Genomic DNA, 25,896 nt, shown 5'->3' with positions numbered 1-25,896 from the left:
GGAAAATCTATTCTGTATATGTGATTTTTGCTAATAGAGAGTAACTACTTACTGGAGTGGGAATGAGAGGAGCCTTAGGGGAGATCACTGCTCTTCCTTTTATAGTGTGTGATAGAGGAAAGAAAATTTGGGCTTAGTCTGACTTGCATCCTAGATTCTGAGAAATCAGGTAGAAAAGAGTTTAGAAGAAGGATAGGTTAATTCCATGGATTAAAATTAATTATACTAGGGAAATCATCCCAGGAGGACAGAGAAACTTTTAGGAATGAAATTTTAAAGAAACAAAGGGAAACAATTCCAATTAGGAAGATATATATATGTGTGCATGTGCATGTATGTGTATCTATATATACACATACACACGTCTATGTATATATATGTATATATGCACATATGTATGCATATACACATCTATCTATCTGTCTATCCTACTAATCTATAGTAGATTGAGCTAGTGATTGAGATATTTACAGGGACAGGTAATGGAGGTCTATAATATGAACCTGTAAAGATGTCAAGAGTGCTAAAAGTCAGATGGAGCTGAAGATAAAGAGGAAAGCTAAAGACAATAAGAAGGTTTTGTTTTTAGTTCTATTTGGGAAAAGAGAAGGTTATAAGGCAGGATAGAACTACTTTTGGTGGATTGGATAATGATAAAGTGACAGTGGAAAGAATTCTTATTTTGCTTCTTTCTTCTCTAAGGGGAAATGACCTTTTCATTATAAACAGAACAAAAATGGCCACAGGCTTAGTGAAAGGCCAGTGTTCTCCAGATTTAAAAAACAAAGAAACAAATAACAAAGTGAAATAGAACAGTCTGCCAAGTATAGGCTACTGAGCTTGACTTTGATTCCCAGGTAAATTCTGGAATGGATCATTAAAGAGATGGTTAGTGAAGAAAAAAAAATGTAGTTGTGATCACAGGAGACTGAGTGGTACAGTGGGAAAGAGTATTGGATTTGGAGTCAGGTGGCCTTTGCCATTTATTGAGTGACCTTGGTTAAGTCATAACTTCTTTAAGTCTCAGTTTCCTTACCTGTAAAATGAAGTAATTGGATTATCTCTAAGGTCTCTTCTGTCTCTAAACCTATGAATCTTTGCTTCAAACAGTCAGATTGACTTCATCAAGAATGGGCCTGACAAACTAATTTTGTTCTCCTTTTTTTTTGAAAGAAATCCTTAACTTATACATCAAGCAATACTAAAGACAGGATTTACCTATATTTTAGTGAAGCATTTGATAAAGTATATCATACTATTATTGTGAAAAAGATGAAGAGCTGTGGACTAGACTGTAATATAATTAGATGGATTAAGATCTGGTTGAATGGTCAGACTCAAAGAGTAGAAATTGATAGTTCAAAGTCAACTTGGCAGGGCATCTCAAATAAAGTGCCAGAGATCTGGGCTTGGCTTTGTGTGGATTAATATTTTTAGCAAGGACTTGGATAAAGGTCAAATTTGCTGATGACACAAAGTGGAAGGGACAGTGGAAGACAAAGGGTTGGAATCCAAAGAGATAATGACCAGATAAAGCACTGGACTGAATCTAACAAGATAAAAATCAACAGGGATAAATGAAAAATCTTATACTTAGTTTCAAAAAAATCAATTTTCCTACTACAAGATGGGGGCTGCATTGTTAGACAGCAGTTAGAAAAAGGTCTAGAAATTCTAGTGGGGTACAAGCTCAGTATTAACCAGCATGATAGGGCAGCCAAAGAAATCAATACAATGTTGGGGCTACATTATAAGTAGGCATAGCTTCTAGAAACAAGGAGATAATAGTCTCTCTGTATTTTGCCCTAGTCAGAATAAATCTGAAATGCTGTGTTCAGTTCTGGACACTATAGTTTAAGGAGATCAATGAGCTGAACAACATCTAGAGAAATGTAACCAAGATGGTGGAAATCAGCCAATTAGCATATTGACTGACTGACTTATGGAAAGTTTTAAGTCCAAGCCATAAAAGGATCTATTGAAAGAACTAAGGATATTTAACCTGGAAAATAGAAGATTGCTGGACTTTACTTGCCTTCTTGAGAGAAACCCTGATTTTTATCTCTCTTGCCCTGCTAGTAACTTTCTAGGTAAACTCAAACTATGCTCACTACATGACTATTTTTCTGATTCACAAAAATGCAACCAATGGGCTGCAATTCAAATTCAATCCAACAAAATTTAATAAGTATTTCCTACTTAGCAAAGTGCTCAGGGAAGTATAAAGAGAAATAAGATTGTTTGCAATCAAGAGATAATATATGAATAACTCCAGAGTTAATACCTTGACATCCTAGTCTTTCCAACACCAGTACATTATTTTTGTGCTCTATTCTTCCAAATGATAAGCTTCCCTTCCCTATCTTACTGGGTTGTTATGAGGTTCAAATGAGTTAATGTATGCAGTGTATTTGGCAAAGCTTTGCTGCACGCATTTCAGCTCTCAGCATTATTAATTGTTACTCTCCCCTCTTTGGTACATGAAGTTTGACTTAATATCACAAACTCAACAAGAGCTTGTTTCTAGGTAGCAGCTGAACAAGAACTGACAGCTGTTAACAAATTGGGCCAAATGGTCTAAATATAACTTCGTACTTCAAGCACTCAGTAGTGACTCACACTATGCATTGCTGTTGTATTAAATTCAACATGCTCCTAATTTCAGAATTGAAAAAAAAAATTCTTCCACTTGATCACTTGCTATTTTTTCAATATACTAGTTCTCTGAAAACAACAACTAGGTTTGTTTATCTATGGCATTTAAGCTTGCGGTTTTAAAGACAAATATATTTTCTTCAGGCATGTAATTAAAAATGTGTCAATTACTTCTAGAAACCCATTAAGTCAGCTTGATTTTCCTGAAAATCACCTAGGTGTTTTCTTGAAAGCCCAAAGTATAAGATGTCACAGTTTTTGGTAGTCTTTTACAGAGTGAATGCTCCACTAATACTTTGGAAAAGAAATGCCATATAAAGGACCAATCATGGCACTAGATGCCACTCTCCTTCTGGTGCCACCACCAGAGAAACAGAAGTAAGTGTGTTCATGTCATGGATTTCTTAAAGACAATTCATGAGGCTCCAATTAAGCTTAACATGTGAACTAGAGAAATTGTTTCAAGAATAATGATTATCCATGGTATTCCTTAACAAGACTTTTCCACCATCAAAAACAAACAACACCAAATCTGATCACATTTCTATTCAAAGAAAAGGATTATGGAAACCGAGTACATTGAGTCAAGAAGAAGTGATGTCTTTGTATTTGAAGGGTGGTTACATCAACAATTCTTGAGGTTTATTTCCCACTTCCATCAAAAGTTGGGCCAAAGGAAGTGGGATTACTTTAAAGCAGAAAGAATCTATGACTTACAAATAAGATATTTGGAAGAACTCTCTTCACTTTGAGGACTGTGAGTTGACAAATGAGATGATGAAGTCCTTTCCATAAATTTCACTGAAAATAAGTGTAGCTAATCTGGGTACCATTCTATCCAGGGGCATGGAGACTTAAATATTTAAATTCATCATGTCTCTCTTTATTATCCTTTAGGTCACCTGTAATTTTGATTCTTCAGAGATCATGATGTTCCATGTTTTTCAACCACAAAATAGGCTTAATTGAAAGAATGTTGGTGTTGAAAAGGGGTACTTGTGCAATTAGATTAAGCCCCTTCACCCAGCATAAACTAATGGCTAGCATTATATAGTACTTTAAAGTTTGCAAAGCATTTTACACAGTATATGATCTCATTTGATCATCACATTAACTTTGTGACATGCTATTATTATACTCATTTTACAGATGAGGAAACTGAGGCTAAGAGATTTGCTCATACACTTAGTAAGTGACTGAGGTAGGATTCAAATGCATGTCTTCCTGACACTAAGTCCAGTACTCTAGCCACTACACCACCAGGCTGCTCTAGCTTCCAACATTTGTGGGACATCTGGAACCAGTCAGGTGATCTGGAATTTAGCTAGCTATGTGTACTTCTTCATCTCCCTATACCAGATCAAAGACACAGGAGCCCCAGGGATGGTGATGAGGCAGAGAATGCATATACTTTGCATCCTTTTTGTTTCAGCCAACATGTCCATTCAATTAGTTTGTAGGTAGACTATCCAGAAAACCCAACATTTTGATTAACTTAGTGTGAGACTTAATTTTTTTTTTTTTACATTCTCTGAAATCCTTAAACCTAACTTGCATAGACTAGATCAGTGGTATCAAATTCAAATAGAAACAGATCCCCAGGGGCCACATATTGCCTTAGAAAACCAAAAATTAGCATTACCTATGTTGTTTTGCATTTTTATCTTGTTAAACATTTCCCAATTACATTTTAATATGGTTCTGGTCCCACTCTGGAGTTTTGCAGCCCAAGGGCCTTAAGTTTGACAACTCTGGACTAGATGAACTCTTAAAAGTCTTTTTTAGCCCTAAAGGTCCATGTGTTATGAGGAAATAGTTAATTATGCTATTTCTAGGGGGCAGGTAACATACTTAATACTTCTGTGTCCCTTAGAGTACCTAGAACAGTGACACACACATGAGGATTTAATTAATATTTGTTGGCTGAATAAATTAGTATCCTAGTCTATAAAGTTAAATTCTGGTGTAATAATTTTTTTCATTAAATTTGGCTACATTAATTCAGTAGACTATGTGTTTTTAATGTTTAAAAGTGGCACCATGAATGGCTAACATAGATGTTACTATTATTATTAAAAATAATATTACTGAGAGATATGAAAAGAGGTCATGGTGCCCTGGTGATTACACAAAGGTAGATTCTGGGTCATTGGACTCAGGAACTGATAATCAAGTGTTCTGTTTGTTCTAGAGCTGACACCATGATCAAGATATGTTATCACAGATTTGGTGACCAAGGTTAACCACACACAAGCTGTAAATTTCCCTACAGGACAACAAGAAACTTCATAGGTCTTATGATTATTAAGCTTCAGAATGACTCACATAGCTCAGTCCCAACCCACCCGCTCCAAATGTTCCCAGATTAAGGATGTTGCACAAATACACTTTCCTGAAAGTTAGCTCTTATCACTTGGCTCAAATTCCACACTATGCCTTACAGAGAATGGTTGAAAGCAATAGGGATGTTTAGTTTGAAGAGAGTGCTGTGGTGGAACATGGTAGCTTTCTGTGTTACCAAAGCATAGCAACAAATCTATTGCATGCAAGTCATGATGGGTATTTAAACTTACTATATGCCTTCACTGTTTAACCTGCAATTTTGATTCTTCAGAGAGCAGTATTCCATGCTTTACAACCATATAATGGGGGGAATCTTGGTGTTGAAAAGGAAGACTTTTCAGTCACGTAGCAGTTTTGGATTATTGAAATAGTGGTCTGATAGAAGCAGTCACTATTCAGAAGGGTGGGAACCAAGGACAGAAGTTCCTTCAGGGCAAGGGATCTGGTGTGAGTAGTGAAGTAGTTGGTTAGAAGGCTGTAGAGGAGATGGCCAGAGAAAAGGAGAGAAACCAAAACAACTGAGGACTGATGAAGCAGAACAGAGATAGCATGTACAAGGTGGGACCACCTTTTTCACTCGCTTTCCATTATGGCTACAAGGAGATAGGACTGCTTTGAGCTAGTCTGAGAATCAGGTTAAGGGAAGGGCAGGTGCTCAGTTCCCCCCACATCCCACACCTACAGGCGCTCCATGGGGCCAATGGTAGCTTCAAGCTAATGGCCACCTCAGACTCTTTGTACTTATTCTTTCCTGATATCAGGCCCACAAGTATTCTGAAGTAGATGTGTATAGACAGTGATCTTGTGAATGTAGGAGATCCAGAAGTCCCGTCAGAGGTCCCAATGGCAAGCAGAGTCAGTAGCCCAATGCACTGGAGGTAGTGTCAACTATAGAAGTCAGCAAGTGACAAAGCAGCAACCTTGAGATGGAAGTGCCCAGGCAGTGACCTTATGGAAACTTCAAGGTCCAGAGATACTGCATGGCAGTAGCTAAGTGACCTATCTCAACCAAAGCTGAATGTGGTAATGAGCCATTGTAGCAGCAGGGCTACAGTTGGCATATTTCTGCTCCCATGGCAGAGGAAGAGGGAAGAGAGATAACCGGGAGCAGTAGAATGGTCTGTCTCAGCAGCAGATGATCTATCCAGAAGAAAGCTACACCTAAGGGCAACTTCATGAGGACTCCTTGAAGGGAGAAAAGGACCTCCAGGGCCAGTGGGGCAGAAGGTAGCCTTTTGGCCATATTTATTCTTTATAGGTGTGTCTCACTTTCATTGAACTTTGAGTCCACTCTCAAGAGAGACCTTGCATGTACAAAGAGAAAGTGTATCCCTTGTTTTGGGGGGAATGTTTCGTACCAACTTTCCCTGTTACAACTTTCCGGTAAATCTCCTTAATAAATGCTAATGGAATCTTGCTGATTGACAGCATTGAAGCATACCAGTAAGGGGTTTATGAATCTAAGATCTCATAAAAAATAACCTATAGGATCACAGTATTGAGACAATCAACACATTATCCACAAATGGAACTATCTATAGGAAATTCACCTTCCATTTTTGCTCTGCAAAGAAAAATCTTCCATGACACTGATGAACCACTTGGGATAAATATGTCCTCCTGTTTTATGCTTCTCTTGATACAGATAATGAAGAGATCTTTAAATACAGATGTCCTTATGGTTGTTTCAAAGAACTATAAACCATTTCAACATATAGTTGGATTTCTTACCCTGGGCTTCATTAATTAAAAAATATTTTGCTAACTGTATTTCACCATAATTGGTTTCCTTTCTATGTATTTTATTTTATACATTTAAAAACATTATTCTGAGGAGTCCATAGGTTATTTTGAGGTTACTAAAGGGGTCCAAGACTGAGAAAAGGTTAAGAATGTGGGCCAATCCCCTCTCTTTAGAGTAAACTTATAATTTTGAAGCATATAGTATGGTGCTTTAAATACATACAAAAAAGGCATTTCCACTACTATCTTTTGGAATTTGAATTCTTCATCCTGAATTTGGTTATCTTACATCAGAACAGTCAGAACCTTTCATGGGGCCAGAAAACAGGTCAAAACAAGAAGGGAAACTGAACTGCAAAGCTGTCGAAAACAGAACCAGGACACCTCCACATAGAGAACAGAAAGAAACAAAAGCCACAAGCAATAAAACATTTTGGGTGTTTGGAAACATGTAAGCATACTTGATTCAACCACTGCTACTTTCATTGGCCATGGAAAAGATATTTTAGAGAAGGAAAACTTTTATCTATTGTTCTTTGGTGACCTTTTGATCCCTTTGGGTCCAATGTGCAACTTCCCAAAAGAATCCTAAAGAGTTACTGCTGAGAGGTGGAGAAAAACCACATGTGAAGGGCCCATTAAGCTGGTAAAGTTAGTCAAGTAGTGTTAAAAAGAACTAAACTTACAGCTTTTAAGATTCCTGTGGCATCCTCATGGAGCCATGTAGGGTAAACAACTTCATCATTCAAAATGGCTTCAAAAAGATCATCTTCATTTTCAGCTTCAAAGGGAGCGTGGCCACACAGCATCTCATACAGCAGCACTCCCATTGCCCACCAATCCACAGCAGGACCATAGAGCATTTCTTGGAGAATCTGTGGACCAAATGAAGTGATGTGATTAAGATAGGTTTTTAATTTTTAATTAATGAGTGGAATCTTAAATCCAGAAGAGATCATTAAGCCTTTTTTTTTTCCCCTCACTATAAGTGGCACTTTCTATACTAGGTCTACAAAGATGATCACCACCACCTCTTCAAGTCTACCCATTGATTCACTTAGCTTTGAACCCTGAGGCTGAGATGTCCTAACCTGCAAGTGAATACAAACTCACTATGTATAGCCATCTTGGATATCTTACCATCTGCCTTGCTGCTATGTATAAATCTCTCCCCTGTATTCCCTTTTTATCTTGCTCTTGGAAAGCGCATGACAATTGACTGCCATATGGATATATTCATCACTCCTGTGACTCCCCAGACCCAAACTTTTCCCCTAGACACTACTTCCCTATATGTACTGCCTCCCCTTATTAGAATATAGCTTTGTGGAGTTAAGGACCATCTCATTTTTTTATTTGTATCACCGGTATTTACCACGGTATTTGACACAAATGCTTTTTTCACTCACTCATTCACTTATCCACCCATCCATCCATTCATCCATCCATCCATCTAACCAATCATCCAATCCAAATTCCTCTGTTTATAGAGGAGGAAACTGAAGTCCTGAGATCACTGAAGGTCACTTCTCCAGTTAGTGGCATCCTGGAACTAGATCCCAGGTCTCCTGATTATCTGTCCAGTCCTCTTTGTATCAATTAGGAAACATCACATTAAAATGAGATAGTTTCTTACATATTCCTACTCAAACTCTACCGTTAAATGTTTCCCTGTGGGTGCCTCAGAAGAATCTGCTCATGCAATCCTAATCAAATCTTTATAGACTCAAGCCAGCTAGATGACACTAGATATGAGCACAAAAGACTTTTCAGAAATGTCAATACAAAGAAGAGCAGACAGGTAATGACTTAGGCCCAGGCCCTGCCCAGTGGCCCTCTACCTCATCATTATATAGTGAACAATCTTACCTTTAAGGAACAGACCTTTCTCTCACATTCTTTCTATCTACTAGGCCTTTGTCTCAAATTTTTTTTAAGAGTTTTGGGTTACCAAAGTTCAGGACAAGGAAACACAGAGCATAAAAGGTAATAAAATAAGTCAGCTTTATTTAGGGAATATAATTACAATAAAAGAGGGCAGTCAGGGATGATGATGGAAACAGACTGGGTCCACTAGAACCCTGAGTGGAATTAGCACCCTCCCCCCCCAAACTAGACAAGTCTGGTGGGGATTTTTTTGGGTTCTTATCTTGGTTGAGCAGGAACAAGCATTGGTGGGAAGGAGCAAGGAGCATAGACCTGAGGACTGGTACTAATTGAAGCCAGGGATGGCAGTTGAGCAGGGAGAGAGTGTAAAAACGACTCCTGGTAGCTGCTTGGTATTCAAACTTCCTGCCAGCAGGCAGGAAAGAGGTTTTCAGCTATTACTGCTGGTCTTATTTTGACAAGGTCCCTTAGGGGACTTTAGCTTCCTTGGGGCTTCTTTATTCAGTGGGATGGGAAGGCTACTGAGGTCAGTACACCCTCACAGAGCCCTGGCTTCCAAATGATGGCAGTGTATCCCTGGAAAGGGAGATCTCCTAGGGACTGTTACATAACAGCTACAATGATTTGAATTGGGTGAGAAATCTTAATCGAATGAACTTCAAAGGAGAGGCTGCTGAATCATGGCAGGAAAGGGAAAATCTGGAAGTGGAGGTGGGGAGCAAACCCTGCCCCTCAAGTTTCCTACCAAATTCAGATCACGGTTTTGTTGTTATTTAACAGCTCCTAGGTTATTCTCCAAAGTGTAGCACCATGCTCACTATCTTCTATTCCTCCTCCACTTCTCTCCCGCCTTACTACTTCTGTTGATTGTTGTTCAGTCATGCCCAACTCTTCAGAGATCCCATTTGGGGTTTTCTTGGCAAAGGTACTGAAGTGATTTGCCATTTCCTTCTCTAGCTCATTTTACAGATGAGGAAACTGAGGCAAAGAGGATTAAGTGATTTGTCCAGGATCACATAGCTATTAAGTGTCTGAGGCTGGATCTGAACTCAGGTTTTCTTTACTCTAGGCCTGGTGCTCTATCCACTGCCCCACCAAGTTGCTCCATCTTTATATTAGGGAATTTCAACATGCATACTGACAATTCCTCAAATTCCCTAACCTTTCAATGTCTTAGTCTCCTTAAATCTCATTACCTACTCTTCACTTGACCTCAGGTACACACCTGTATGGTCACATCTTAGATCTCACCATTGCCCATAATTAATTAGTGCTCTAGGCCAGTGGTATAAAAAATAGAAACAGATCCCTACTGTACCTGGTTATTTTTCAGCTCTCTTGAAAGTCTGACATATCTGCTCTAGGCAACTCTTTAAGATGATAAGTTGTAGGGAAGGTATTGACCTTTATTGGAGGAGGAAATTTCCTGACCATGGTGTTCTCTGTAACAGTGAAATCATAGCGTGAACACACACACACACACACACACATACATGTGTATATATGTATATGTGTGTATATACATATACATATACATACATACATATATATATATATTTATATATTATATGTTGTCTTTCCTATTAGAATATAAACCTCTCCCATCAATTGGGGAATGGCTGAACAAATTGTGGTATATGGTTGTGATGCAATACACTATAGCACAAATTGTGCCATAAGAAATGACGAAAGGGATGATTTTAGGAAAACCTAGGAAGACTTATATGAACTGATGCAAAGTAAAGTGAACAGAACTAGGAAAAAGTATATAATAACAACAAATATTTTAATGATAACCAAAACTGTGAAAGACTCAGCTGCTCTGATCAATACAATGATCTATGACAATTCCAAAGGACTCATGACGAAAAATGCTATTTGCCTCCAGAGAGAGAAATGATGAACTCTTGAGTACAGATTGGAGCATTATTTCTTTCTTAGTTTTTCTATTCCTTCCTTCCTTCCTCCCTCCCGTTCTTCGTGGCTAACATGGAAATGTTTTGCATAACTTCAATAATGTGTATTATATTTCTTGCTTTCTAAATGAGTTGAGGAGAGGATAGAGGGAAGGAGAGAATGTATAACTGAACATTTTAAATAAAAAAAAAGAATGTAAACTTCTTCAGAGTAGGGATTGTTTCATTTTTTTTTTTGTATTTGTAACCCCAGCAATTAGCACAATGCCTGGCATATAGTAGGTGTTTAATAAATACTTTCAAGTTGACTGACTACAAGGGAATCCTTTTAATTCTGTTGAAAAATAGCTGGGGCATCTGGAGAAGGTGAGAAGGAGATGAATAGGGAAGGAAACGTTGAAAAGAGGCAGAGAGAGTGAAGAAGGAAACAGTGATAACTCTACTCTTTTTTACCTTTCAGGTATCCTGTAGCTTAGGCAATGATCTTTTGTCCCCAGTTTGGATCACGTTGCCATAGAGCCTGCCATTTCTCCATAAAATGAACTTGCTCTGGAGTGTCACTGGCCCATGTAGCCATCAACCTCAGTTGGTCTGAGGCCTGTGGCTTCCAACCACAGAATTGTAGTTTTCCTCATGTCTGACCTCTTAAAACCATAACCTGTAAGACTGGCTTACCTCTGGGGCAATGTAGTCAGGTGTGCCGCAGAATGTTGCAGTTGTAATGCCATCACAGATCCCTTCCTTGCACATTCCAAAGTCAGCCAATTTACAATGACCCTCGTGGTCCAACAATACGTTATCCAGTTTCAGATCTCTGAAATACACAAAGAACAATTGGTCACAAAAGCTGCTGAGTATAGTGGTATAGGAGTTGAAAAGAAATAGTATATGGAACTGAGTCATGTCACTGGCACTGGCTCATACCAGGTAGTGTAGGCAGGTGTTGTGGAAGTTTCTCCATTTGAATTAAGAATACCTTTGGACTAGAAACCTGCACATAGGCTCTTTGATAGAGGTCATGATACCAGAGTAGTAGAGGTATATATTTATAATAACTATAATCAAAAGGTAATATTCATAGAAATGACTAATAAAAATAATTAAACTAGCTATAGGGTAAATATTAGAACTACAGCCTCCATGTGTGGATTATTTACATTTTGGTAAATCAGAAAAACAAAAGATTTGGATATTTTATATAAAAAAAAAAGAAACAAAAAATTCCCATGTGATTGTCCTGTGTTCCCTTTCAAATTTCAAAAAATATAGATTATAAGTGCTACCACCTTTGTTTCAAATAAAGGTAATGAAGGTATATACTATCCTTAAACTGCTGATTTCACTTTTTATCTCTTTTACAGAATAAATAACAATAATAACAACAACTACTAATATTTATATAGCATTAACTCTATGCTAGATACTATGCAAAGCCTTTAACAATTATTATCTCATTTGATCCTCAAAACAACCCCGAGAAGTAGGTGCTATTATTATCCCTATTTTACAGATGAGGAAACTGAAACAGACAGAGGTTAAGTGACTTTCTCAGGATCAAACAGCCAATATGTATCAAGGAAAGACTTGAACCCATATCTTCCTGAATCCAAGGCACCTCTCTGTCCTCCATGGTACCTTGACTCATACTACGTTAATCTGTCTTATTTTATTTAGCTATTTTCTACCTTCTTTGGACATAAAGGTTATTTCTAATTTTTATTACAAATAAAGTCATATAATTTTTTAATAGGTCCATTTTCCCCTTTAATGATATCTTCAGGTTAAAGGCAAAGCAATGATAATGTAGGATCAAAGAGTATGATCAGTTTTGAGATCTTACTTTGCTAGACTGTTGTCCAAAATTTTTCACTGATCTGTTATCTCACTAACAATTTAACAAGTGCTTCTTGCCCTATTGCCTCATTATGATCAACTTTTTAAAACATTTTTGGGGGTCCAATTTAGTGGATGTAAGGTTATATCTAAAGTATGTTTCAATGTGCATTTCCTTTGACTAGGTAACTCAATGGCATTTTACGTAATTGTTTGTTCATATATAAGTGAGGCATTTTTCATAGTACGGAGCACAACACAAATGTTAGATATATTATTTCTTCATTGGTGAATGCATGTTAATCTTATAGTAGATACAAATGGGTTGCAAATTCTGAATGGCAGTCCTGTATTTGATATATTTACTATGGTATCTTCCTTAATCTGTCTTCTCTTTTTATTTTAGAGTTGTTACTTTTTGTCTTGCAAAATTCATTTTTTCTTTGCCTTCAGCTGATCTGGTTTTCAATATCATGATCATTACTTCATTTGAATAATTAATATTTCCATCCTCCTCCCAATTAAGACAAATATGAAATTCCCTTTTCTTCCAATTTTTTTTATTTTTAAAGAAATATATTTAGATCATTAAACCAGTCTGAGTTTACTGAACAAGTAATGTATTGCATGAAGTTGGAGATAAATATCTAATTTTATCAAGTTTTTTAAAACTAAATTGTGATTCTCAGATAGTTTTCTTTAAATGACACTATGGTAATAACACTTCACATTTAAATACTATTTTACAGATTACAAAACATTTTCCTCATATCAACCCTCTGAAATAGATGGTAACAAGCATCTTTTCCCCCATCTTGTGGATGAGAACATTGAAGTTTACAAGGGTTATACAGATGACAAGTTGAACTTTGACACAGGTCTTCTCACTCCAAATTCAGTGATCTTTCCATTAAGATCCATTGCCTCTGTTGCCTGCCTCCAGCCCCTCACCTTGGGCTGGTTATAACCTCTAAGGACCTCAGTTTCCTCAACTGCAAAATGAGAGGGTTGAACTAGATGACCTCTGAGGTCCCTTCCAATCTATGACACTAATTTGTCATTTGTCTTTTTAGTAGGTTACTTGTGTTGAGGTTAGCCTTTAGGAATTAAGATAGAGAGTCATCTGGAGAGGGCATCGAGTTGGCACAGTAAACAGAGTGTCTGTCCTGGAATCAGGATTCATCTTCCTAAGTTCAAATCTGGCCTCAGACAATTACTAGCTGTGTGAGCCTGGGCAAGTCACTTCACCCTATTGGCCTCAGTTTCCTCATCTATAAAGTGAGCCAGAGAAGGAAACGCCAAAACACTCCAGTATCTTTGCCAAGAAAACCCCAAATGGAGTCATGAAGAGTTGGACACAAATGAAATGACTGAACCACAAGTCTTCTGTAGATATTACATCAATTGAGATGCTATATGTACATCAATTATAGCTCAAATGACTCATCCTGAGTTCTGATCAAATGTGATTAATGTGAATACAAGAGTGTACTTTTATATAAGGGATTTCAAGCACACATACCTGTTTGTAATATAGCATAATTTTTTTTTTATGGGGTCTGGCTGTGTGTTTTTAGTACTGTAGGGAACTCTTGGCGAGGAAACTTCCTCTACCTATGTAGAGTAGCAACTACTCTGAAACTAAGTTTTGGCTAGACAGTTGCCTAAGTAACCAAGTGATTAAATGACTTGTCCAGGGTCACATGACCAGTGTGTGTAAATGGCAGGACTTGAACCCAGATGTGACTCCAAAGTTAACTCTCTCTACACTATATCAACTGGCTGCTATATCTATAAGATACTTTTGTTTACAAATTAAATGTTTGAACAGCACATATATATTTACATGCACATACATACATTTGTATGTATACTTCTCTATTGTATTCTTGTGCTTTGTAAGTGGCCTTATGGAGAGAACAGTAACCTCTGAGGTCACGTACATGGGGCCCTGTGCATTTGGTGTATGATAAGTCTACAAAGCCAGTTATAGGCTGAGATAGCTCCCTCTTTAGCCCTCTCAACCCACTGGATTGCCCAAAGATTATGAGGCACAGACCTTCAAGCGTTGGGACCTCAAAATTTGGACCCCTCCTCAACCAATAGGAGTGCCTAATCTAACAGCCTGCAAGAAATAGGCTCTTATTTGGGCACCTGTGAGGATAACTGCTAAATTGTCAATGTGAGTATTTACACCTTGAGAATTGCTACAAATTCTACAAATCAGGGTCTAAGCTACTGTTTTGTTGATATAAGAAAGGACCGAGGAAATGTTAATGCAGATTAAACTTAAAAGTGGATCCTGCTTACATTTTTCAGAGAACTGGCTGTTAAACATTTCCAAGTACACCCTTGCTAATGGTCCCAAGGGGCAAATCTTGACTTAAGGAGGGAAGGATAATGCCCCCAAAAGCAGGTTCCCAGAAAGATAAAGCCACAAACATCGAGCCATCATGTGAACTGCTCTGCCCCTGGGAGCCTTACATTTTGTGCTTTGGATGACAAAGTATAGAGAAATGGGTTCCTGGGAGAGACTGTAGATAAACCCAAATGAGGATGTTGGGAACCACAAAATTTCAGAACTGGTCACTGTAAGTGTATTTTCTTGATGTGTTACTGAATTAAAGTAAACAAAGGACTTGTGACTGTGCAAATGTTTGTTTGCTGAAAAGAAATGGTGAGCTCAATGATCTTAGTAGGGTATGAAAAGACTTGCATGAAACTGATGAAGAACAAGATGAGCAGAACCAAGAGAACATTGTATATAGTAACAGCAATATTGTTCTAAGAATGACTTTGAGCGATGAAGTCATTTTGACTATTATAAAAACACAAATTAAAAATAAAGACATGAAGAAAGACACTATCTACATGCAGAGAAAGAACTGATAAATAGAGGTATAGAATTAAGAGGTGGGAGTGGGACCCCACTCATCTTGACAAAGGCTGGACTTCCTCATTTTTGTGCTGTGGAGTGGTATAGACCAGGGGAATTTGCAAGAACTTAATACATAATTATTTTCACTTGTAACCCCTTAGAAAGGATCCTATTCCCCAGGCATCACTGCTTCCTGGGCTAGCTGGGAAAGGGCAAAACTCAGTCAGCTGATGCGTCTTTGTTTGTTTTCTGATGCAACACCATAATGATTTGAATGGTGGCAGCAGAAGAGGTGGGAAATGATTTCCTGATAGCTTTTCTCACCCAGCAAAGATCAGGGAAAGACTGGGGGATTCTCTTCACAGTAAAACTGTCCTTTTTGCTCACTCTGCCCTACCTAATTTAAAGCTAACTTGTTTTTCTTAAGTTTAATCTGAGTTTCCTTTAGCACCTGATGTCTTTTTTCTCCTACTGATATTACCCTAAATTCAGAGGTAGCTGCAGTAGGCATACTGGATAGCAGTGATTCCAAAATGAGGAGGCTTTCCAACATACATAGGAAAATAAGAAGCATAAAATTAACTAATCAGTAAACTGACCTTCACAGAGCTCTAGTTGACCCTCAATCACTCATCTCACTCACTGAAGATGGCAGTGTGACCAGAGAGCAATACTGTACGTAAAAGGCTTTCTGAAAATCTTTCCCCACCCCTTCAAACATTGCTACACAAGTCTACACAAGTGAGAGAAAGGGGACAGAGAAGTGAGAAGAGAGAGAAGGAGAAGAAAAGAGAAAGGAAAGGGGAGGAGAGACAGATAGAAAGAGGGAGGGAGGGAAGGAGAGAGGGAGAGGGAGAGAGAGAGGGAGAGGGAGAGAGAGGGAGAGAGAGGAGGGGGGCTTGTAAGTTGTAGTAGAAATGTAACACATTACAATGGTACTCCTGACTCTATGCAATTGATATGGGTTCTATCCATAACTTTGACAAGACATAAGAACAAACTCTGGATTGCTGGGTGATATACTAATTCTTTGCCTTAAATGTCAGCTCATAAGGGTCTGCTGTGCTTAGTGACGTTATCCAAACCTGGCTTAGAGGAACACCAGTTGCAAAATGAAAAGAAAATCCTCTGTATCCATAGAAATGGAGGGATTGACCATTGGCCTTGGAGAGAATTCCTAGGTCTAGAGTTGTCCCTAAAACATCTAATTTCCTGAGGACAACATGAACTTAGACCTTGAAAGGCAGTGGGGTACAGTGGATAGAGTTTTGGACTTAGAGTCAGGAATTTGAACCTGGGTTCAACTCTTATCTTTGACACTTATTAGCCATGTAAACTTGAACTGATCACTCTCAAAGCCTTTCTTCATCTGTAAAATGAGGGGTTGGTTTTGATGGCCTATAAGGTCCCTTCCAGCTCTCAGTTTATGATCTTATGATCCTGAATCACTGCATTAAGTTATATAATAATATTTTTATAGTATGCCAAAGTTTGCAAAATAGTTTACATATTATTTCACCTGATTCTCATAACAATTTTGGGTCATACAACTAGTAAATATCTGAACCAGAATTTGAACTCAGATCTTCTTGACTTCAATTCCAGTACTTTATCCAGAGGTAATGTGATATTTTGGATAGAGGGCTGAACTTGCAGTCAGGAAACCCTGGGAGCAAATCTTGTCTCAGACACTTACTAGCTGTATAACTGGGAGACGAGTTATTTAACCAGCTTCAGTTTCCTCATCTCTAAAATGGAAATAATTTTAGCAACTACCTTATTTAATACCTATATCAGCAAACCCTACTCAACACCTTATCTGATAGTGACTCAACCTTAGTGTTATTTTTTTAAACTTTATTTTCTTAAAACTTTTTTGGAGATTATCTTTTACTTTAATATCACCTTCATTTCCAAATATATCCTTTCTCTCTCTCTGCTACCCAGCAAGACATCTCTTGTAAAAAAAAAAAAAAAAAAAACATTTTTTCAAAGTAGGGAAAAAAAGCAATTCAACAGATCCAATCAACATATCAATGAAACATGACAGTATTTTTCAATATTCCACACCCACTGTCCTTCCTATATCTGCAAAGAAGGGAGGAACATGACTTAAAACATAGATATCTCAGAGGAGTAATACACTGTTCTATTCACAGTTGGCTATAAAGGACTAATATCTGCTCCCTTTTCCTGAAATTCTTGGTTTGATTGGCAGGGGGTGGGGGAAGAAGAATAGAAGGGAAGTATAGCCTGAAGGAAGTGAGGGGAGAGGCTAAAAAGAGTAGAGAAATGAGAGACAGAAAGTGCCAAACTTCAAATATATCACAATTTGCCTAGGGCTGTGCTTGACTTTAAGAATAAAGGATGTACTGGCCTGCTGGTCAAAAGAAGAAATGGTTCTTGTTGGACCCAGTAAGGCAGTGTGTCCTGAAGGAAGGTAGGTAATGAGAGGCAGCCATACTAACATCAATCAGGCCTTGGTAAGTAGTCCATCTTCTAAGCTAAAGGTAATATGGTTTGTGGTTACTGGCATCCTGGGCAACAAATTCAGGTAAGAAAACAAGTTACCACAGTTTAAGCAACAGCTTATTCTTGGCACAGACCAAGGGGAACATATTAAAATCTTTTTCTTCCATCTCATGTTGCAGGGATGAGATCTGAGCTTTGGGAAGCAAGTATCTGTGGTTAACTCCAAGGTGAGGTAGGCACCTGCTTGCTTGACTAAACAACTCATTTCTCTACTCCTTTTAAATCAAAACCAGTTGTCTGCTTGCTGGGTTTTTTTCTGTAAGTAACGGGGGATTTGGGCTTCAGGAACTTATCCCTGGACTCCCATCACTTTCTAAATTCCTTTTCTTTTCCATGCTATGTGAAGACAGTGTGGTATAATATACAGAAATTTCCCCATTCCCCATTTTTCACTAATCTATGAAAGGAACTCTTAATCATATACTAAATTATTATAAATAGCCATATGGGAGAGGGGTGGTGGTGATAGAGATACAGAGGATGCTAGAGTCAGTTTAGGGGTTCAAGAGCTGATTGTTTAGTGTATTTATACCTCAGACATCAGCAAATACTACAAATCCAGGCTCGATCTATTGATCTGTTGATTGTCTCGAGTCTAGAGGTTCCCGAACTCATTTGGCCTACAGCCCCCTTTCAAAAAAATTACTCAGCACCCCCCTGGGGTTAGGATAGGTTAACCCTTATTTTTAGTCAATGTCCTCCAAATGTACCTGAAGCTACTACCCTCCCCACCCCATGGTTGCGGTGATCCTCAGGGGGTGGTATTGCCCACTTTGGGAACTATAGTCTAAACTTATGAAATTGATTGAAGAAAATATTAATAATGCAAATTAAACTTTAAAATGTGTCATGCATCTTCCTTCTTTCTTTCTCTTTCCCTCATTTCTTCTTTCCTTCGTCCTTTCTTCCTTCGTTCCATTTCTAGTTGTTAAGTGTTTACCAGCATGCTCCTGGTATATGGAGAAATCATGTCATCCTTTAATAAAAGAATGATGACATTATCCGAAGAGCATCCCTGCTGAGTTGAAATCAGTGGTGTTAGAGTCATTCTCATCTACCCACACTCTTCTACTCGGTCCTCCTCAAGATCAGTAATGGCACAGGATCTCACAAATGTAAGAATGGTGGTTAAAGTTAAGTGCTGTTGGTGGCCATGAAAAAAAAGCAAAGCTAACTGTAGGGGATGAGAACTGCAAGATCAGCCTACTAGAATCACGCTCAAACCAATTCTAATTGGACACACACATGAACACTGAAAAGGTGCAAAGTACTTGGAATATATTCTCCTTCCTTGGCCACTCATTTTTTGAATGGCACAGAATCTCATCCATACGCTCCTAATCCTAAATGTATCCTGGACAATCAGCAACCCATGAAATGTAGCACTTCTCAACACCTAGTGGATCTGAAGGAAGAAAACTCAAGAGAGAGTAGCTCTTAGTGGGATCACTTTGCTTCTGCATGGTACGTACCCAGATAATAGAAATGAAATGCTAAGTTCATTGGTTATACAAAATCACTGGCTACACAGCCATTAATGGACCCTGTGATAATAAAGGTACGAAGGTAAATTTTTAAAAAGTACCCCACGACTCCTGAAATTAACCCGAAAATATTTAAATAAAAACCTTGGCTTTGTTGCTACCCAGCCTCCTACACTAATGTATAATTTGGAAGCCACTAACCTTAACAAGCACCAAACAATGAAAAGTACAAGTTCATGCAGGACAGTCTTAGCTCATGAAATACCAAATAAAGTATATGAAAGGTTAAGGGCTTACAGTTCATTAGCTCACTAAACACTAGGCATTAATAGCTGCGACTTTTGACATGCATTCTAAGCTTGCATAGATTTAAGCTTCCAAATATGGGAGTGAAGAAGGGTACGCTTTGGTTGCCTGGTCAGTACGAAGTTCTTGCTGTGTAACTTGAGTATTAAAATAGCTAATAAATGGGTGTGAGGGCCCAAGAAGCTCAAGACAGGGAAGTTTTAGTATTCGAATTTGGTTTCTCTATGAAATATTTTGAGAGCCGCCTATGCATGAGGTCTTTAGTTTGCTATATAAAGACACAAATACTGTGTCCAGTTGCTTAATGCTTAAGAACCAATTAATATGGTAATAGAAGAAAAGTGAAAAAGATAGGACCCTATCTTGGACAAGAACAAATTTGGGAGGCTATTTACAAAGAGTACAAGCACATTCTGCATAAGGTTTTTATAGCAGCTAGGTGGCACAGGGGGTAGAGTGCTGGGCCTGGAGTCAGGAAGACTCATCATCTCTGAGTTCAAATCTGGCCTTGGACACTTATCAGCTGTGTAACCCTGGGAAGTCACTTAATCCTGTTTGCCTTAGTTTCCTCATCTGTAAAATGAGCTAAAGGAAATGGCAAACCATTCCAGCATCTTTGCCAAGAAAACCCCAAATAGGGTCATGGAGAGATGGATACAACTGGAAAACCACTGAACAAGTTTTATAGCAACATCATATCTGCGTTATAGTCAACACTATAGCAAAGTCATGAAACTTTGTTGCAAAATTGTTTGATTGATTGCCCATTTATGAGATTACTTCTGTGGAACTAACTGTCCCATTTGAATACTCTGACATGTTATATCATCATACGGTATCATATCATAGGTAGGTAGGTGGTACAGAGGAAAAGCATTGGACTTGGACTCAGGAAGTCCTGAATTCAAATCCTGCCTCAGATGCTTACTTAGCTGTAGGATCCTGGGCAAGTCTATAAAATGGGTATAACAATGGCACTTACCTCATAGGGTTGGTGTGAGGATCAAATGAGATCTCATATATAAAATGCTTTCATATACAAAGTGCTTTGCAAATCTTACTCTATAAATGATAGCTATTATTATATTTTCATGAAAATATTAGGTAATATATTATTTAAAATTTTTATATAATTATAATTTATATATTATTTAAAATTTAATTAATATATAATTAAATACAAATTAAATATATGGTTATACTAAAATATATAATTATATAAAATATAATTTAAATAATTATATGATTAATATAAAATTAGTTTACATTTAATTACCTTTACATTTAATAACACAGAATAATATTAAAATATTAGGTAATATATACCTTCATTTTATTTGTGGTTAATGTATCTTTAAAAAGTTATGGCATTGAGTTCTTTATTATTGGGAAATTCTTGCTTATGTCACAGGATGGTGGCTGTAGAAGGTTTTTAATTGTTCAAGATCTTTAATCATGATTCTCAAGAACTTTTTGGAATTTTTTTTTATGACAGCAGGTACTATCACCAGTCTGGAATGGTGAAACAGCATATAGTATCATGAAAAAAGGACTGGACCTAAAGTCAGAAGACCTGGGCAGTCAATTCACTGCCTCAGTTTCCTCATCTTTAAAAGATGACCTTGTTAGGTCCCTTTTACATTTATAAATCTTTTACATTTATAATCCTCTATCATTTGTGGGACACTACAAGTCTGGTAATATTCTCCTCCCCCCTTCCCCACCTCCATGAATACAAATCACCAAATCAGTAGATCACTTATCTGTAAGTAATGGCTTAGAAAGCTGACTCCTGAGACAGAGAGAGGTGAAGTTTTTGCCCATGGTCACACAGCCATTGTATCAGGAGCACGACTTGAACTCTGATCTTTTTTACTTTAAGGCTGGTGCCCTATCAGTGATGCTATGCTCTTTTTCACTAGAAGCATAAGCGTGTGGTTCAATCAAGTTCAGTTTTCCAGGTAAGGTATGAAAGAAGTTGTAGAAGGATGTCCTACTTTCAGAATATCACCGTGTGTGTGTGTGTGTGTGTGTGTGTCTGTGTCTGTGTCTGTGTCTGTGTCTGTGTCTGTGTCTGTGTATGGACAAATCATCTGCAATGCACAAGGGATCATTTCTTTCTGAGAGTACCTGGGCAGCTAAAAGTTAAGGGACAACGACTGAAGTCATGTGCTACCTGTAGGTTTCACATGTATTTATCCATGGTTAGGATCAAAATTCACTTTAATATTTATAAAGTTGTAAATTTTGAAAAATTGTCTGAAACACTTTTGCTTTTGATATCATAATCATTTCTAAATATCTTCCCTCATCTCCTATCTCATTCAACCCTCTCATAACAATAACAAAGTTAGTTAAAACAAGCCCAAACAACAAAATGGCTGCCTTTGATAATGCAACATTTTCTTAGGCCTTCTGAACAATGTTTCCCAATCAAGCTTGGCCACCATTTACTTTACTTGAAATCAGTACTAGATGAAAGAATGAATCTAATAGAGAGCATGTCCCTGGGATAAACTTACTGTAGTACTATGCCAAAACACAATCCTATGAACGGTTTTATCATGCAAGCCATTTTTGCTCTGGATTTTATTTAAGGTCGAGAGAAGGAAATAATCCGGTTTTGCATAGTCTTTGAAGGAATTGAAGGGCAACAAATCTCCTCACTGTAAAAGAGACAAAAGACTAATTGGCTGCCCTCTTGACAGAATTTCAAAATACAGTTAAAGAAGGGAACTGGCCAGTTCAAATGTGAAAAGCTGACATTTATGAAGAAGGGGAATTTTAGGGAGAAAAAAAATCATCAACTTAATTGTGAAACAAGGCCAGCTCAGTTCAATTTGTGGTTTTACTGTCTGGGTCGAGCATGAAATTCAAAGATAAATTGATGGTGTCAAAGCTGGTGAAAAGTCATTGAAATACCAAAGGCTTACTCATGGACCTCAGGTGTGGTTTCCTCATTTAGGGCACAATCATCAGTGTCATTTTAACAGAAGTGGTGAGCTGGGTACGGATTTCTTTGCAGTGAGTTTTATCAGATGTGTTTGTCCTAAAAGCACTACACAGTGGCTTTAAAGTCAATTTCGTTACATATGAAGAGGTATTATTTAGAGGTTTGTGTAGATTCAGGAATGCAGCTTTTCTGTCTCACTGTCAGCTACCAGGCCTAACCTCAGAAGCCAGTGTATTGTTTTTGTTAAGCTTCAAATGAATCATAGAAAGGACAGCTGAATTGTATTTAGAGCTGGCAGGGTCATTAGAGGTCCTCTAATCCATTCCTCTCATTTTACAGATGGGGAAACTGAGGTCAGAGGGGTTAAGTAACTTGCCCAATAATATACAAATAGTAGTGATAGAGTCAGTATTTGAACCCAGGTCTCCGACTTTTAAGCCAGTAACCTTTCTTTCCATAAGAAAACCTTAATATGGACATCTGAAATCTACCCAGTGGACTCAAAGTTAATTTTTTACCTCTACATAATGAAGGTCACATTCTTATTTGGTACAAGTGGCTTGATGAGACTAAGAGACTTGTTTTTGCTGTGGATTTGGGTATTTGGCTTTAATATTATTAACTTTGGGACTTATAATGCTTGGATTTCTAAGGAAGATTCATAGGGAAGATCACTCAGTATTGAAAGCAGAAATTATATCTTTAGAAACCTTAGTTTAAACTAAATCTCAAGGAAACCAGCATAGTAGTTAAAAATCATCTGCATTCTGTTAGTAATTTGCACAAAAGTGGATTCAGGATACTAAAACTTTGCTTGTTCAGGCATTTCCACAGCTAAAATAACCCACTGGCACAACTCTATGCCCACCAACTAGGTGGAAAGGTTTACCTCATCTGATGTTGCTCATGATACCAAGGCCTACCTCAATAGAATACTTTCTTTTGTTCTTTTTTCTTTTCAGTTTCAAATTTTCTTCCCCTCTCTCCCCTTCCCTGACCCATTGGAAAGGCAGAAATATGATACTCATTATATATATATGAAGTTATACAAAACATTTCTACATTAGTCACGTTGCAGAATAAAATCAATAAAAATAAAGAAAGAATATGCTTCAATCTACATTCAGAGTCCATCAGTTCTCTCTTTGGAAGTGTGTTAGATCATTGTATTGATCGGAGTACCTAAGTCTTTATTGCTGCTACTGTTTTCCTAGTTCTGCTCACTTCACATGCATCAATTCATATAAACCTTTCCAGGTTTTTCTGAAACCATTCCCTTCATCATTTCTTATAGCACAATAGTATTCCATCACAATCATATACTACAACTTGTGTTTAGTTATTCCCCAATTGATGGGCATCTCCTCAGTTTCCAATTCTTTGCACAAAAAGAGCTGCTATATTTTTGTACATACAGGTCCTTTCCCTTTTTCTTTTATCTCTTTAGGATACAGACATAAAAGTGGAATTGCTAGGTCAAAGGGTATATACAGTTTTACAGCCCTTTGGGCAGAATTCCAAATTGTTCTCCAGAATGATTGGACCAGTTCATAGCACCACCACAATACATTATTGTACCTTTTTTTCTACATCCCCTCCAGCATTTGTTATTTTCCTTTTCTGTCATGTTAGCCAATCTGATGGATGTAAGGTGGTGTCTCAGAGTTATTTTAATTTGTATGTTTCTATTTGTGATTTAAAGCATTTTTAAATATAACTATAGATAGTTTTGATTTCTTCTTCTGAAAATTGCCTATTCTTTGACCATTTATCAATTGAGAATGGCTCTCATATTTATAAAATTGGCTCAGTTTCCTATATATTTGAGAAATGGGATCTTTATCAGAGAAACTTGCTGTACAAATTTCCCCCCAGTTTCCTGTTTTCCTTTTAATTTTGGCTGCACTGCTTTTGTTTGTGTAAAACCTTTTTTAATTTAATATAATCAAAATTATCCATTTTATCTTCTGTGATGTTCTCTCTCTTGCTTGGTTATGAACTCTTCCCTTATCCATAGATCTAATAGGTAATTTTTCCATGCCACCCAAATTTGCTTATGATATACCCTTTATGTCTAAATCATGTGCTTATTTTAACCTTATCTTGGTACAGGGAGTGAGAAGTCAGTCTATACCTACTTTCTGCCAGATTACTTTCCAGTTTTTTCAGCAGTTTTTGTCAGATAGTGAATTCCTGACCCAATAGCTGGGATCTCTAGATTTATCAAACACTAGGTTACTGTGGTCACTTACTTCTTTATATTATGTATCTAATCTATTCCATTTACCAACCACTCTATTATTTATCCAGTACCAAACTGTTTTTATGATTACCACGTTTGTAGCATATTTTGAGATCTGGTACTGTTGGGCCACCTTCCTTCCCCCCCCCCTTTTTTTTTTAATTGATTTCCTTGATAATCTTGACTTTTTGTTCTCCTAGATGATTTTGTTATTATATTTTCTAGCTCTATAAAATCATTCTTTGGTAGTTTAATTGGTATGGCCCTGAATAAACAAATTAATTTAGGTAATTTTTAATTTTTACTATATTGGCTTGGCCTACCTATAAGCAATTAATATTTTTCCAATTGTTTACATTTGTCTTTATTTGTGTTTTATAATTGTGTTCATAGAGTTCCTGTGTATGTCTTAGCAAGTAGACCTGGAGTTTTTTATACTGTCTGCAGATATTTTAAATGGATTTTCTCTATCTCTTCCTGCTGGTTTATGTTGGTAATATATAGAAATACTGATGATGTATGTGAGTCTATTTTACATCTTGCAACTTTTCTTAACATTATTATTTTTAGTAGATTTTATAGGGCTTTCTAAGTATACTATAATATAACCTGCAAGAAGTGATAGTAATAACAGCGATAATGGACAACCTCGCTTAAACCCTGATCTAATTGGAAAAGTTTCTAGTTTATCCCTAATACAGATAATACTTGCTCCTGGTTTTTGATAGATACTACTTATCATTTTGAGAAAAGCTCCATTTATTCCTGTTTTCTAGTGTGTTTTAATAGGAATGGGTGTTTTTTTTTGGGCAAAAATCTTTTTCTACATCTACTGATATAATCATATGGTTTGTTTTTTTGCTTTTGTTATGGGTATGGTGAATCATTCCTACAGTTTTCCTAATATTGAATCAGTTCTGCATTCCTGGTATAAATCTAACCTGGTCATAGTGTATGATCTTTGTGATGTATTACTGTAATCTTCTTGCTAATATTTTAATTTTGCATCAAGATTCACTAGGAATTGGCTTACAGTTTTCCTTCTATGTTTTTGCTCTCCCTGGTTTAGGTATCAAAACCATATTTGTGTTATAGAAGGTAGTATTTCATCCCTGTTTTTCAAA

The 25,896-nt window shown here is 37.2% G+C and overlaps 1 protein-coding gene across 1 annotated transcript in view; it reads right to left on the bottom strand.

The window, feature by feature from the left end:
- Positions 1-25,896, bottom strand: part of PRKCH (protein kinase C eta) — a 221,872-nt gene that overhangs the window by 28,548 nt on the left and 167,428 nt on the right. The window contains exons 10-11 of the mRNA XM_027842860.1: positions 11,220-11,358; positions 7,428-7,616 (exon numbers count right to left, since the gene is read on the bottom strand). Of these exons, the coding sequence (XP_027698661.1) occupies positions 7,428-7,616; positions 11,220-11,358 (328 nt within the window). The remainder of the gene's footprint in view (positions 1-7,427; positions 7,617-11,219; positions 11,359-25,896) is intronic.

The sequence above is a fragment of the Vombatus ursinus genome, unplaced genomic scaffold (genome assembly GCF_900497805.2).
Source record: "Vombatus ursinus unplaced genomic scaffold, bare-nosed wombat genome assembly UNPS02014893.1, whole genome shotgun sequence".
Classification (NCBI taxonomy): Eukaryota; Metazoa; Chordata; class Mammalia; order Diprotodontia; family Vombatidae; genus Vombatus; species Vombatus ursinus.
This window is presented reverse-complemented; position numbering and strand designations above follow the sequence as displayed.